This window comes from Amia ocellicauda, chromosome 5 (assembly GCF_036373705.1).
Source record: "Amia ocellicauda isolate fAmiCal2 chromosome 5, fAmiCal2.hap1, whole genome shotgun sequence".
Classification (NCBI taxonomy): domain Eukaryota; kingdom Metazoa; phylum Chordata; class Actinopteri; order Amiiformes; family Amiidae; genus Amia; species Amia ocellicauda.
This window is the reverse complement of record NC_089854.1, coordinates 23052488-23068530: the sequence shown is the minus strand read 5'-3', so window position 1 is coordinate 23068530 and position 16043 is coordinate 23052488. Positions and strand designations below refer to the sequence as shown.

At 41.5% G+C, this 16043-nt stretch overlaps 1 protein-coding gene across 1 annotated transcript in view; it reads right to left on the bottom strand.

Moving 5' to 3' along the window:
• Positions 1-6072: 6072 nt before the first annotated feature.
• The window catches only part of cox10 (cytochrome c oxidase assembly factor heme A:farnesyltransferase COX10), a 40311-nt gene continuing 30340 nt past the window's right edge, over positions 6073-16043 (bottom strand). The window contains exons 5-7 of the mRNA XM_066704379.1: positions 13645-13715; positions 9421-9653; positions 6073-7221 (exon numbers count right to left, since the gene is read on the bottom strand). Coding sequence (XP_066560476.1) covers positions 6812-7221; positions 9421-9653; positions 13645-13715 — 714 coding nt within the window. The 3' untranslated portion in view covers positions 6073-6811. The remainder of the gene's footprint in view (positions 7222-9420; positions 9654-13644; positions 13716-16043) is intronic.

Below are 16043 nucleotides of genomic sequence, written 5' to 3'. Positions count from 1 at the left end.
AGCGCCCAGCCTCGCGCACAGCGCCGCGGCCTTATACGGGCTGGGAGGTGCCTGACGGACAGGCGAGCCGGCCAATCCCCGCAGCCGGGAGGAATAATTAGCCATTTGTTCATACGCAGGAGCCAATCCCGAGGTCCGGGAGGCGGGGCTTGGCGTGGGACCCCCTCGGATCGGGCAGGTGATTGGGCGCTTCCATGGCCAATAGACCGTCCCAGCGGATTCTCGGTCTATAAGCAGATTCTGCGATTGCCGGTTCTGTGTGACAAATGCGTCTTTGGGTGGGAAAGCGGACAAGTATGTGCACCCGGTGTGAGTTTCTGCCTCTCTGTTTTCAAGCATGATTTAGCACATGCACACATCTCAAGGGAAGCATCCCAGTCCGATGTCTATATGACTGTATATACATTATTAATGCGTACTGCTGCTGGCACAACTGCTGTGCACATAATGCTCCTCACACATCTCACACCATATTCACTGCAAAATAATAATAATAATAATAATCATCATCATCATCATCATCCATCAGCATCGTCAGTATCTTACAAAAATCTGAGTCTTCCATGAACTGCAGGGAAATGCAATTAGGATGATTGTGACCAAGTATTTAAAATACAACCAACACATGTCTGCTGCAATATTGACATTTGTTCCGGACACAACATCCACCTCACGGTCATTTAAAAACAGTGATCTTACAGTTATAACGTTTTGTTAATTTTATATGCAGAAGTCAAGTAAGGAAACTTTAAATGTAAACTATGTGGTTATTTAATAGAAACCCTAAGACATTGGTTCACATAATAATACTAATTATTAGTATTAGTATTATTGTTGTTGTTGTTTTGTTGAAGTAATTATTCCAAGGATTTCTAAGAGGAAAGTTCACATGCAAAGTTTTAGTTCATTTTACAAAACTTGAAACTGACTTCTTATGTATTGTGGGGGGTGACACTGGTCTTCCGACACACAGACTATTGCTTTCTTTCTTCTGAAAGGAAAGGGCAAGAAAGAAGCGCCTATGAAGCACATCTTCGTTCATTTGCAGTATTTGAATATGAAGTGTAAATCCGCCGGTGTTATTTGTGTGATGTGTGAGATCAGACGGGGGAATAAAGAAGCCATTTGCGATGAAGACGCGGCGTCCTGATGAAGATCAGTCGCGGCTTTGAAGTTTTTCAATGAAATGATCACTGACTTGGAAAAGTTGACAAAGAAAAGAAAGTAATGACATTCAGAAATATATATATATATATATTGGAAGAAGTTGGAAGTTGGACTGTAGCCTACTTGACAATTGAAGTTATCTATCTCTATCTGTCTTTAAATCTAACAACTGGCCTAAATACACCGCAAACAAGTTTTGAACTCTACATTGTAAAGCATATAGGACTGATGAAAGGGAATCAGGAAAATCCTGTAATGTGTTTTGCCCAGCTGATTAAATAGGTAAAATCTAAAAATAAAAAATAATGTGACATAATGTAACAATTGTAAATCACTCTGGATAAGGGTGTCTGCTAAGAATATGAGTAATAATAATAATAATAATAATAATAATAATAATAATAATAATATAAAAAATATAGATTAGAGCACAATCGTTTTAATTTAAAAAATCACAGCAATGAAGTGGCCCCTGTATTGTTAAATAAATGTGTCCAGAATTAAATTAATGTAATTTCCAATAATCTTTTGGAATGGAATATAACCACACCATACATTACACAAGATCAACAAACCCGATTATTATTATTATTATTATTATTATTATTATTATTATTATTATTATTATTATTATTATTATTATTGCTGCTGGTTTAATTCAGGTAATCAAATCGAAGTTGGAATATATTCCATACTTGGCTAGAAAATAAAAAAGCATTTGTTCACACTTTTTCCCCCTTTCTCTCCTAAGGGGTCCGTTCTACTTTCACCAAAGACTAATGTGTTTTCTTACCACCTGCTGTGTAAGAAAGCTGCACTTTTTGAGCTCATAAAGTGCAATTAACCATATTTATCTGAATATGAATATATTTTCCCATTCCACGCCTCGGTTCAAAATAAACACAGATCTGGGCTGCGCATTGACAGTAATGATACATTAAATCAGTTTATTTGGATATGCCGTTGACAGTGGGCCAGGAAAGCTCTCAGTCAACAAAGTCGCCTTCATTAGCGGCTAATTATTGCTCTCCTAATTAGTGCTCTCCTGCGGTCAGCAATTTGCTCACTTTTTATACCGGCAAAAATAAAAAAGGGGCGTATAGGGTAGCTATTAAATAAATAACCCATAAACATATTGATTTATAAGTCATGCAGATGGTTATTGGGATATATACACACATTTAAAACATAATGGTGTTTACAACTTATTCCCGTTTTGAGTGCATTTTTAAACATTCGCTCTAATTTTGTAAAGATATTTGAACTTGTATAAAAACTAAAATGCATCTCGTTAGTCTATATATGTTATACGAATTTGTTAGAATGCGGTCTAAATTGTATTATTTATTCAAAGACGAACACCCCATTGTATAACAACAACAATAATATATATATATATATATATATATATATATATATATATATATATATATATATATATATATATATATATATATATATAGCTTGCACTGAAGATAGCCACCCAACCGTGTGGCCTGTGTGGCAAAAAGGGTCAGAAAATGTTTTGTCCTCTTTCTTTCAGGGTCTTGTCTTTTTAATCGGCGGCAGGATTATTTTATTGTACTGCATGCAAGTTTCGTTAAATCCACTTTCCACTTTGACGGGTCTACAAAAATCACTCCCGAAATGTATTTTTCTCTCTTGATAAATTGCAATGAGATTGAAAAGACCAAAGCAGTTAATAAAAGTCCATTAAATAAATATATAACTAAGGTTCTTGAAAACACCGTGTGAATGTACCCTATATTAAAATAAACAAATATATACAAATATAGTTGTATCTTAAATAATATATATATATATATATATATATATATATATATAACTTTGACGTATATATTGATGGTTTGCACTTTTAGCGTTTCATTTCTACTCTGATAGATATCCAATAGACCACATTAAACAGTTGCAAGAAGTTATGATCATATTTGATTGCTTTATTATTATTATTATTATTATTATTATTATTATTATTATTATTATTATTATTTTATTTTTATTAACATACATTAGCAGGTTTAATTTCCACAAAGACAGTCCAAGCATAAAGCACAGAAAACATTTGCAGCAGGCTGTATAAGACCTTCACCGTTTACTGCATAATAATAAATAGGCTAATACACATATGCTTAAAAAAACGGTGGAATACACTGTACATTATTATTAATATGATTTTGACAAACGAAAATGTTCTATTGATTTGAAAACAATTGTCTGAATTGCTATTTGTTGATTAATTGATTAATTAATTTTCTAAAAACACACGTTTTTTAATAATTTCAGACCAGGGCAGGGCAAGTAATTTCTTCCCTGCTTTTATTATGTTTTCACTTTAAAAAAATACATTGAATGCGATGCCTGTGTGGCTCAGATCGACCGTCATTAACAGAGACTCTCGTTTCAAATCTAAACTCTGGGCACTGAGAGCGAGTCCTGTTCTCCTCCAGTGACAAACTTAAGAGTCTTTTCAATCCGCTCTCTTCAGTTATAAAGCTATGACATCCCCAACTCATCGCACAAGATGGAGTTAATTGTTAATTAGTCTGTCCCCTCTCAACCTCACTACTATCATTCTACACCCATATATATCTGTAGGCGTGTACTGTATATGACTGAAATGTTTCCTAGGCTATGACCGGCTGACCCCTGCGGCCCATGAAAGTGTCTGGCTAATATTTAATGTCCTGCTATACACGCCCTAACGAATGGACAACAACACAAACCGCATGGCGCACATCTGTCCTCCAGTCTCCTGCACGTTAGCATGACAATGTGAGAGTCCCTTTTCTACATGAAGGGACAGGGACAAGAGAGAGTCCAGCCTGGTCCCGCCAGATGTGCTGACATCTCCCGCAGCTCCACCACCAAGGACCTTCCAGGAGACACACCACACCGGCCAAACCTGCCTGGACGCGGGGACAGGCGAGGAGAGGACAGCATGCTGGACAAGCCTTCATCTAGTTGTAATTGCTGACATTGAGCCCAGTCCTTCACTTTGCGTTTTGAAGGCCTGAAGAGCAAAATCATAAATCGCGCACGTCACCTGACCCGGTTCTTCCCTTGAAATATCAATTTAAACCCATTGTTCATTATTTCATATTTTCTTTGTAGTTGATTTATTTCAACCCACATTTCAAACCACGAGCGAGAAAGCGTGCATTCATATTTGTATTGGTGACTTTAATTCAAATGGCATAATGTGATGCATGAAATCGAGATGACTTCTATAGCATTAGTCTAATATTACTCACTCCTTCATTAGACAGGAGGAATTCATTAAAACAAAAATAATCTGTGAACAATTTCATAACATTGCTTCTATGCTATAATTCAGTTATTGTTGCAATGGTTATAATAATACCATATGACGCCTACTAAGTGGGAGTGAATGCGTATTAAGTTCATTTTAAATTTAAATGAAAACCTGCAGCTGTCTGTGTTGATCACTTTCCTTGCAGGACAGATTTGCAGCATCCAGCGCCTCTGCAGCAGAAACCTGTGCGCCTGAAGCCCCGGCAGCTCGGGCATGAAGGCCAGCTCTCTGGGTTGGATTTCAGAGGGGATTTAAAGTGTTTCAATGACATAAAGCATACCTCACGTCGGTGTTGTGGCCAGTGGCGGGTGTATATAGCGTCCATACAGGACAGTTTGCAGACGGCGAGGCTCGCAGGTTTGTAGAGAAGATTGATGCACCAACTCGCAGGCTGTTTTGAAAAGGAGAGTTTGATGAAGTTTCACCCGACACAGACTTCAAATATAAATCAGTATTTTAGACCCCCCATAATCTACAAACGCCTGATTAGTGATTCAAACTAAATATTTGCGATTTCACGTTTAGTCTTATTGGAAGGGGGGAGCATACACCTCAAGGTTGGTTATAAAATGCGACTTTTTTGCAATTAGAATCGGAAATATATAATTCAGACGCAACTCTATTATAGTATGACGCAGATCTGTTGCATTTCTTTAATGCAAAGCAGCTACACGTTGTGATTGGTTAATCAATTAAAAAAAAAAATCCAATCAAACGTTACCGAATTGTATACAATGCATTCATGGATTCAACTTTTAACTTTTATATTAAATATACAATATAAGCAATGCATTTTTGCTTGGTAATTAAATTATTTTACACACGTTGGCAAGAGAAACAGATTCACCTGTAGTTTGCGCAAAAGCTTACCAGTAGAAAGGAGAATGTCTTCAGGTCCCAGTATAACTGCGATGTGTCCCAGTCCCCTCCAGACAAACCTGGATCTGTAATCTAAGACTTCAGGAGGTAGGACTCACACGATGGCTGAGCTTGAGTCTCTCTACTACAGGATCTGGACATATTAGCTCTTGTCCTGCCACAAACACACTCAATATTTAAAGGATGCCGACAACAGAAATCCCACATTGTGGACTACAGTGGCTCGGGAGAAACCCTTATGAGCCGCAAATGCAGTGATCCAATTCATGTGGGGGTATTGATATTCAATCTGCAGACAGGTTGAGCACTTCACGATGGAACAGCTGGCAGTTTTACTCCGTTTCCTCAGAGATATGAACAGAGGAGGGCAATCTATTCCGGACGAAGAGTTTATGAGAAAATTACTCGGTCCCATATTATGTCGGGGACTAATCCTAACTAGTGCACTGCTTAAATCTGGGGCTGGGAATGTCATAAGTGAGGGGAAATTTGAACAGGGACTCGATGGGGATAAACAACTGAACAGACTCACTTGGAAATATGGACAGATGTTGGGCTAATTGTGAGCTGCAGTGGATATGGACCTAGAATGTTAAAAATAAATAAATACCCCGACAGGAAAGGTCACAGCCATGATCTGGAGTCACTAGTGAACACAGAACAAAAGGACACAATAAGGGGGTTCTCAGAGGTGTTTTCCCAAAGAACAATAGCTCTTTAATTCATTCAAAGTTCAGGTCACTGGATTGACAAATGTTCATCATCAGGTGACAATTACAGTATTGTAAAGCAGCATTTTCGGCTGTGTTCTTCCACATGGATGTTGTGTGATCCTATTCTCATGGAGCGATCATGGCTTTCAGTGTTACATGTAAAATACAACTGGCAGATAGTCTTGCACTGGTCTATTACAGCAACGTTGAGATAAAATGTGAACAAAACCCCTGTGAATCCTTGATCGGACAAATGTTTATGTGGAATTGTGTCAGTATATATTTTATTACTTGCCACTGATCTATCCACCCCCCACACCACAAACTTTAGCCTTGAAGACAGACTGGAAAACTTGCATAAGCGGACAATTTAACATCTCCAATGAAGTTAAAACTACAGTGACACATGGGTGGGTGGGGTTTACTTTAAACATATCGAAAGTGTGCATGTTTTGTCATTTAAAACATTACCCGTCAACAAACAAAGTACAGACAAAAGCATCAATACAAATGGATTGTTTCCCTAAATGATTTACAGACACTTTATTTGGTTTCAAACGGGATGGCCGATTTTCATCCCTCCGTCCCCCCGAGAGACAGCGCCGCAAAACTGAGGGTCCACAGACAGGCCCGGCAGCCCCCTGGATGGCAGAGGGGCCGGCTTGGGTTGAGAGAGAACTGAAACTAAATAAAAACATCCGTCCCATCTCTGCCGACACTAACTCTGCGCCGTGGCCGCCTCGCCGTCTCTGTCCCCGAGCGACTTCTTGCAGGTGAGCATGAGGAGCAGCAGGGTGGGCAGGTGCCACAGGCTGCAGAAGAAGAGTCTCCGGGCACTGCCACGGTCGGCGTCCTGGTAGAAGCGGAAGCCCAGGTAGCTGATGTAGAGATTGATGGGCAGCGAGATGAGAGGGAAGGTCCAGGTGGTGACACCGACGACGGGTGCCAGGGTGGACAGGCCGCCGAGCGCCAGGCTGTGTCGCAGCGCCACCTTCCTGCACAGCGTGGGGTGGGTGACGGACATCATGCGGTAGCCGCCCCGGGAGTAGTCCTCCCGCAGGTTCCAGCTGAGCGCGTTGAAGTGCGGAAACTGCCAGGAGTAGAGGATGCCTCCCATGAGCAACGCCCCTGCGGACAAAACGGTTCAGAGGTCAGAGAGAGAGCGGCATGACAGAAGGGAGTTGGGTGAGTTCGCCAGAGTATTTTCAGAGAGATTTAAGTCACATATATTATTTAAAGACAATGTAAGCATGAATTCTAAATGACAGAAATGCTATGAACAGATTCCAGTATTCAAAAACAAAATACAAAGTGTTGATGAAACGTTCATATCTTAAAAGTTGGGAACTGCAGATTTGTATTGTATTTCGTATAAACGACTGGACACAAAATGGTTAAAATCACTAAATACTAGTGTCATAGAGAGTAGAAGTATTTTCCACATGCAAACCCCCCCCACCATGAAAAAAAAAAAGAAACTTTGCATTTTCGGGGGTGCATTAACAACTTTGGAATTTCAATTGAAAGAGAAAACAGCACGTGATGTTGAATTTCCAATTGGTAATCCACCAGTACCCAACAGATGTGTGCGATGTAATATCTTTAGCAGATCTCTGGCTTAACCCTTGCCCTCCTGGACAGTTTTTGTGAAGCTGGTTTTTCCTGATGATATTTGACTTGTACATTATGGTACAGCATCGGGGTTCGAGTGAAAACCTACTGAACCTACAAAAAGTGAAAAATCTAAACAAAAACAATATCCTGCAGTCAAGCCTGGTGTGAGAATTACAAAACTGTGGCAAAGTGCCCACGAATCCCTCGTTTCTCTAACCAGAGCGGAAGAGCAATAAAAGGTGCAAAACATCTCGTGTTTCACACTGTGTGTATAAAACAAACACAGAGGGCAAGAGGGATAGAGAGGGCTGAACGAAGATGCAGCAGAAATCCACAGGTATGAGTTTGACTGACAGTAGGAAGTATCTTTTTTTGTTCAGCCTCTGCTTTGCAAATAACGCAAATCCCTTTTAAAATGTCACCAGACCTTCAGTATCCGTGGAGCAACGGCAACACTTCAGGAAATTCCCTGGCAGTAAAAGGCTCTCCAGCTCAAAGACAGACACTTATCAACTACAGAATGAAAGGCTTAAGATTTTGGAAGTAAGATCTGGTATTACATTCCCGGTAAGAGACCACAGCACCAGAAAAAGACAGCAGGAGGCTACAAAATCTGGCGACAAATGCTGCATAATTACTGATGTTAATAACTTTGTGTTATTGTGGATGATTTCCCCCTCTCTGACGGACACTTCTGTGCAGTTATCGAGAGAGATGTTTGTGCTGTGATGACAGTCATGGATTCAGTACCTGACATGCCAATAAAAAAACCTAGGAGAAAACAACAAGGCATGTTTCTGGAAGCTCCTAACGTACAATCGTTTTACAGTTTCCGTTGTTTATGCCACAAGATAATTGCAGGATTATATTTACTGGGAATAACAGATATCTCATGCAACACTACACCCTTATCTTCCTCTGTTTATGTTCCCACAAATAGAACCATTCGAGATGCTTATCAGTTGGATAAACCTGCGTCTGCTTGAATTTAAGATTCAAGGTAAGTCTGGTAACAACACAATGCCGAGTGGCCAGATGCCAAACAGCAACCTCAATGTTTTGCAAGAGAACAATCTGAACTTTCCCTGCAGTTTCCCAGACAACATTTTTATTTTTTGAGCTACTGAAGGCCATGAATTAAACGTCAGATCTGCTCAAGCAAAGATAATCAATTAAGAAACCCTTCAACAACGCCCTACGCAGCGACCAGCAGGTTGTCGGACTCTGGAGTTTCTCGCTTTACACTGTTTTAGTAGACAAAATAAAGCACTGCAATCAGGGCGATTCCCAGGGCGTCCATTCGAGATTTTCCTACAGCCGTGACTAACGTCAAGGGTATTGCTGGGAAAGAGGAATCCATCACTTAAATAGATGTGTGTTTCCAAAACCAGTCCCCATCGTCACACACAAACCTGTGCACCTGCAGAGAGCACGAACACCAGGCCTGCGACGCCACACTTTCCCATGGATTCGCTTGCCTTGCTCTTTGCCTCCAAGGCCAAGCCATCTATGGCCCGAGACCCTCAAGGATCAACTGAGAATGTTGCCATCAATGGGGGGGGGGGATCGGTACAGATGCCTACCCTGCCCTGCTCCTGAGGACCATCTTATGTTACTGAAATTATTCCATATGGGTGGTTTAGGCTTCTAGTAAAGGCTTGAACTATAATGCGTCTCTCTCTAGATCTTTAAATATGAATCTATTGCTCTCACCCAGGCCTAGGGACCCCGTGGCCGCAGTCCAGCCCATGATGGGTGGTATGGCTCCCACCACGGCACCCACCCAGGTGTTGGAGATGCTCAGCCTCTTCAGGGGGGTGTAGCAGCAGGTGTACAGGAAGATGTTAAAGGCCCCCAATGCGCCGGTCAGGGGGTTGACCGCCAGGGTGAGCAAGGCGATGCCAGGCACTGCGCAGGCTGCGGCGAAGGTCACTGCGTGGAGAGGACTGGAGAGAGAGAGACAGAGAGAGAGAGGTTTAACAAAGATAAATTGAACCAGCAGGATCTAATTCATAGGTTTGATTCCTTCTGAGAAAGAAAAATGTGGCAAACACGATTCCAGTGAATCACTTTAAGGATTTTACACTTATTTCCCAGGAAGTAGAGGGGGAAAAAATTGTAGTTTGTTTTCAGCTGTGGTTTTTTGGGAATAAATTATATAGTGCCAGCCTCTCATACATGGGACACAGACACACATTTGGCAAAGCACAGCCTCCCCACTGACAAGCACACAAACAAACACTTTGAAAACCGACCCAGAAAGCTGGAGTGTGCGGACAGGCGATTAATAATTAACACAGCTTTCCACGTCCTGCGGAGTTTCTGTTGACAGTCACGTTGGGGTTCAGCTGGGGCAGATGGGTATCTACTCTTCTTCCAGATCTGCTTGGGTGCTGAGGGACCCCCACGCTCCCCCCCCACACACACTTAAAATTGCTGGTCCATCTCTCAGCGCGGAGGGATGGGGTGCCAAGCTGTGTAGCTCAAGTGGAATCAGTCGGCACGCACTAAATGTGCTCATGGGGAGACTAGGAAACAGTGTGCGTGCCACTTGTGTTTTGTAATCAGTCCTTTAAAAAAGAAACCCAAATCTGCTTAGTTTTAGAAAAAGAACGAAAAAAAGATCAAAGTAAAAAGAAAAATCGTAGTCTGTGTAAATTGAAAGAACCATACTTCTCAATAAGCAGGGTGGGCGGTGATTTAAATACACTCCACGGCAGACAGTCGTTACTCCTTCAAGAAAATCAAGCCCATGTTTACACCCGTCGAGTAACAAACGGACACACAAGGAGCCCGTGTAATTCCCAGTCTAAACCTGTCAATCACTCCACTTTGTCGATGTCAACAATCATTCTGCTAGAGACGCCCCCGGGGTGACTGACACCTGGGGAAGATGCTGAAATGCCAAGCCAATTTGATACGTTAATTTGTCTTCAATCACTTCAATAGCTTCGACGTTTAAATAAAGTACACAACTGCATGTTTGTTCCTGTTGGGGGGGGGGGGAAAGAAAAAAAAGCCCCTTAAAGATGAAATCAGACTAAAAGCTGTCACCCTGGCAGTGTGTATTTCTATTTTTAAAGCTGTTCTCACAAAACCAAATGACTAAACCTGCCCACATCTTCATAGGAGACAAACTTTTCAAATCAAGTTCGAGACTCAACAACACATGTCAACGTAAAGTTAACAAAGTCGATGTGAGCTCTTAGGGATTTTATTTTTATTTGTCCAGATGCCCCAGGCACAGTTTCAAATGTAATTGAATTGAGTATAATGTACACGACAAGTTTAAAACAAATCTGAATGACAGCATCGGGAAGGAATGTCCGTTTCCTCTCTCACCTCTCAGCGTCACACTGTAGATGCTCCCAGAGTACAGATACTGTCTGACTGTGATACTGTTGAACAAATAAATATACCCCCCATGTAGCACTACATAAACCTTTGACCTTGACAGCGATAGGAATCCAATGATTTCAACCGAAGAGTGCGATAAAACAAAACAATTATAATAATCCCCCCACAAAAGTATATTTATCCCATCTTTTAGCCAAGATTATAATTTTCATCAGTAAACAGATTTCACTCTAAAGCAGTTTCTTTAAATTAATGTCTGTTTTCCATTTTGCATCCTCTGACTCTGAGAATAAATGCATTTGTGGAATCGTGGACTGAGCTTTAAAGTTAAATTCCTTAAAGTGCTTTAAACTATTTTCATTTGCTTCTAAGTGACTGAAGACACTGTCGTCTGTGGGATGAGATCGGTTATCTTCAAAGCCGGCGCAACACTGCAGGCACAACCCTAAGCCCGGGGAATTAAGCGCTACAAAAAAGGTGGTGATTGAGCGGCTACTATCAGTATCCTTTTGATAAAGTGCAGGGACCATGTTGCTCGTTTACAGACCTGCCGGACACACGGCCGGCCCAACATCAGCCTGCCACAGGAAGAATAACAATTAGGACTGATGTTTTAGTTAGAAACCATTACAGTGTAGACTAAATATGAACATTCAGGTTTTTGAGGAGAGAAATGTAAAAGAAATGGACATGACACACTGCCAGAGACAGCCCATAGTTCATAAACTATTAAGCAACAGTAAAATACAAAAATAAAAATAAAGGATCATGTTTTAAAAACAATACAGTTCCAATATTGATTTTATGCCAATTTAACAGTAAACCAACAATTAGTTGAACCCAATATATATTTTCTTATTACTAATATAGTATCCTATCTGTCAATGACATGAGGAGAATTCTTCTCCTGAATTGAAAGCCCCACTTTGAGGTTTTCAGGGACAAAGACCCCCGATGAAACACCCAGCCACATGAAAGAAAATATGAATATTAACTCATGTCAGCGCTGGTGGGGGGGAGGTCAGAGGTCGGAGATCAACACCGACGGGCTGGCCGCCAAAAAAGTGGGCTCTGCGGCACTGTGCTGGGACCCAAGCTCACGCCGGCCCTCCCAGCTTTCAGCCAACACCCCCCCCCGCCTCACCATATGAAACCAGATGGAGCCGCCATTGAATCAAATACACCGTGACGCCGCGGTCACACTGCGGCATCTGTGCGGCATCCTGACACAGTGGGGGGTGGGGTACAATGCCGGCAAACATATCAACCCCCTCTCCACAATAATTAAACATGTTGATAAATAAAATGGGCTGATTAAAACATTTAGAAAACAGAGAGAGAGAGGGGAACAGCAGCCCTGCCGAGGCGTACCCACGATGCATCTGTGAGCAGGGGGCGGTCGAGGGCTCCCTGCGTAGTCACATGTGCAGGATTTTCCATTAAACAAATGAAGTGCCCGACACAAAGGAATTTCTCTATTGAAATGCGATAGGCATTCACACCCGGACAACAGGGGTCAGCTATGGCAGTGTGTTACACCCCTTCAAGCCTGTTTTCTAAGGAGAGTAAACAAAGTTTCAAGACGAGATGTTTGGACGCATCTATAACAGCGCAGAACTGAAATCCATAATACAGAATAACCAGGTGAGGCCGGGAGATCTGCTTAACGTCACACAACACATTGCTGTGCTGGCGATCAAGCTAAACATCTTCAACCCTCAATTTATTTAAGATTCCTCAAGTAATGTCTTTATCACCCAGTTCAATTATTATTGCAGCTCATATCCAGGTTATGGCAATAAATCAAATGTAAGAACCTTTAAAACAGTTTGTGCTGTATTAACATCAGCTTAAGTCTATTTGATAAATATCGAGTGAATTTCAAAATGAAATAAGATTTGTCCGTCTTAAAGAAACTTCACAACTTCGGCCTAATGAATAAATAGATAAATAAACGAAGACTTCCAGCTGTTACTGCACTCCAGATTGGGCCCTGTCAGGACAGAGATTAAAAAAATAGGCTTAATTTATAATTTATTAAGAATGTTAACCATACAATAACCCTTCCGTGACCCTGAAAGATACTCTTGAGTTCAGAGTTTGCACCACAATAATGTCACTTTGGCATCGTTTGAAATGATACAAACACAGAATCACACGATGAAGATACATATGATCTATTTCCACTTTTTTTCTCGGCTCCATTTCATTTTAAAGACACTCACAAGACAGGTAACTGTATCAATGAACTGAGACGGTGTTTAATAGGAGCTCTGTCCAAACTCACTGTCCAAACTCACTCCTATACAAGTGTTGTGACTGCATACTCTGGACAGTTAACCTTCCATAATCAAACTGCAATTAAACAACGACAAACAAACAAACATTTATATATCCAGAAGAACTGCTCTGTATGGGCTGCACAAATATGAAGCAGTGTGTGTGAAGCTCGAGGTGTGAACGGACAAAGACATTTCTGCAGAGGTATCTGCCCCACACGGCCCGGAGGACGGCGAGAGCAGGTCTCGATGTGTCTGGAGTTACACCTGGCAGGTGTGTGCGAGAGAGCGGGCATTTTACCTGATCTGGCCCCTCACCAGCGGCCTGTTCTTCGTCCGGTTCATGTTGGAGTCAAACGGGACCTCAAAGTACTGCAGGGAGACACAAAAACAGGGAGGGGAAGACAAAGGGGTTAGATTGAAAGGCAGCGGACAAAAGAGCGCACAAAACAATACAACACTTTCCTTTGAGGGGGTGCAGTTAAAACGACTGCCTTTTTAAGTCTCTTCTGCAAACTTACATTGATGAACCCCCCTACCCCCATCTCACAAGCTAAATAAATATAAACACATTTTGTTACGGCAACACAAAAGAACATGTGTGATGCGCTGTATAGATCAAAAAGAATCCATTGCATCTTATTAGATCTCACATCCTAAATCGTCTCAAGTCTGAAGTGGGTCTTTTTTATCCTTCTTTTAAAAGAGATATAAAAGATTAGAGACATAGGGATAGAGATCAAAAGTATCTTAGACTGCAGAACTGTTATATTAGACAGTAAACTTCTTGAAACATCTGCTGTAAAACAACGTACAAAAAAAAAAAGTAGCGAAACAGGATACAAACTAAATTCTCACTTGCACACACTGGGCTGCGTCGCTTATTTCTCATTTTATGATCTGCTCTGGGGAAACGGCCTGACTGCTCCTGAGGGGTTTGCAGTTCAACTAAAACACAAACACATGGGACTATTAAAGACAGCTCCTCTGAAGCAAAAACTAGTGCTGTGTGCGTGTGTGCACCTAATGCAGAAAACAGACACACGATGTGACCCGAGGAATATCTGGACCCATTAGACACGATGTATGGAAGATATAAAATACCTAATAAACAGATAATCCACTTTTTTTTCTTCTATTTACTACATCAGTTTGACATAGGAAAGCTTCCAGATTTATAACCCTTTCTTTGAGTCTAGGCAAACTTCATATATCCTGCGTTTACCTCCGAGAAGAAGTAGCCAAACCACAAGACTAAGACTGAGCATCTTTTCATTATCTGTGACCGTCAGACTGACTGCTAGGATGATGTCACTACGGGAGACGGCTATCTTTGATTTCAGCTCCACCAGGGTAACATACTGCTGCTCTCGTTCGCTCCATCTTCAGCTCTCTTTTCAATTTCACAATTTATTTATTCCCCACCTTACGATTTACATCTTCAAATGGTAAAAACAGGGAAAAAAGGGATATATTTTTACATCTTCCTTCTCGATCATCTCCTCCACTAATCGGTCACTAAGAACAGAGACCTGGCCAGCACCGACACCAGAAAGGTAACCCCCAAGGAACACATAACTCCGAACAAGCTCCACAGATGGCCACCATAAACCTTCCCCGGATTTCACCGTAAAATGTCTACAGCGGCGCTCCCTGCGTATATAAATATATATTTCGTTTTACAGCTTGCAATATTGTGATGCTTATGCAGAGTACAGCTGTTGTGAGCAAATCAGTCTTAGGGCAAAGTGTTAATTCTGTTTCCTGGGTCAAGAAACACACAGAGAAGTTAAAGAGGCTTCGGAGGCCCGACTGCAGGGCTGACTTATGGAGCAATAAGCCAACGGTCTTGCACGTACCGGCTTTTCTTCACTTGACCTCGCTCCAGGGAGGCTTTACAATGCATTTGGGCTTCTCTTCGCACATGTCAAAAGTATCATTTACTGCTACATTGGGCTGAAAACTCTACAATGTTTATTGGATAACACCCATAGCAGGGCAGCTGTTTTGCATTTGTGGGTGACAAATATTTTTCCAGTTTAACGCCCTCATACACAGTGCCCTGCGATCACAGTTCACAGATCCGATATGCATCTAGCGAAGTGTCACGTTGTTGCGTATTTGCTAATTTCATTTTTCCTCCCCCTCTTTTTCAAGTAATCATCTGTTTCGCATCAGTTCTCTTCGGCACATCCCATCGCTGGACCCATCTGTTATTACAATGGGCTCTGCCGGTTTATACAATTACAGTCTGCCGTGGCGTGGGGCTGGGGTTCCGATGGACTCCAATAAAAGTGATGGAACGGCCAATTAGGCTTGGCGCGGATGGAAGGCAGGAAAAAACGCCAATTCGTACAAATGTGTGATTTCCTACGACACTCTGGACTTCTCGTTCTCGTCCTCTTCCTGCCAAATTCTGTGACAAGATCAAGATCCTGTATTTTTTGTATCGTTGCTGTCATTTTTTAAAACATGTTGATATAAAAAGTGTTTATATCTCTATATAGACAATAACACATCATCAAAAGAGAATAGAAAAACAACCAGCCTTGGGGGGGAAAAACGTTCCTTTATTTGAACAGTAACCTCGTACCTGGTTTCAGGAGGTGCGCTATTGTACGGATTCACAGATTCAGTTCACTGGAATCAACAGAAAACACAATTAAAAATGGGTGACTGTATCATAGTCAGGCACCTACA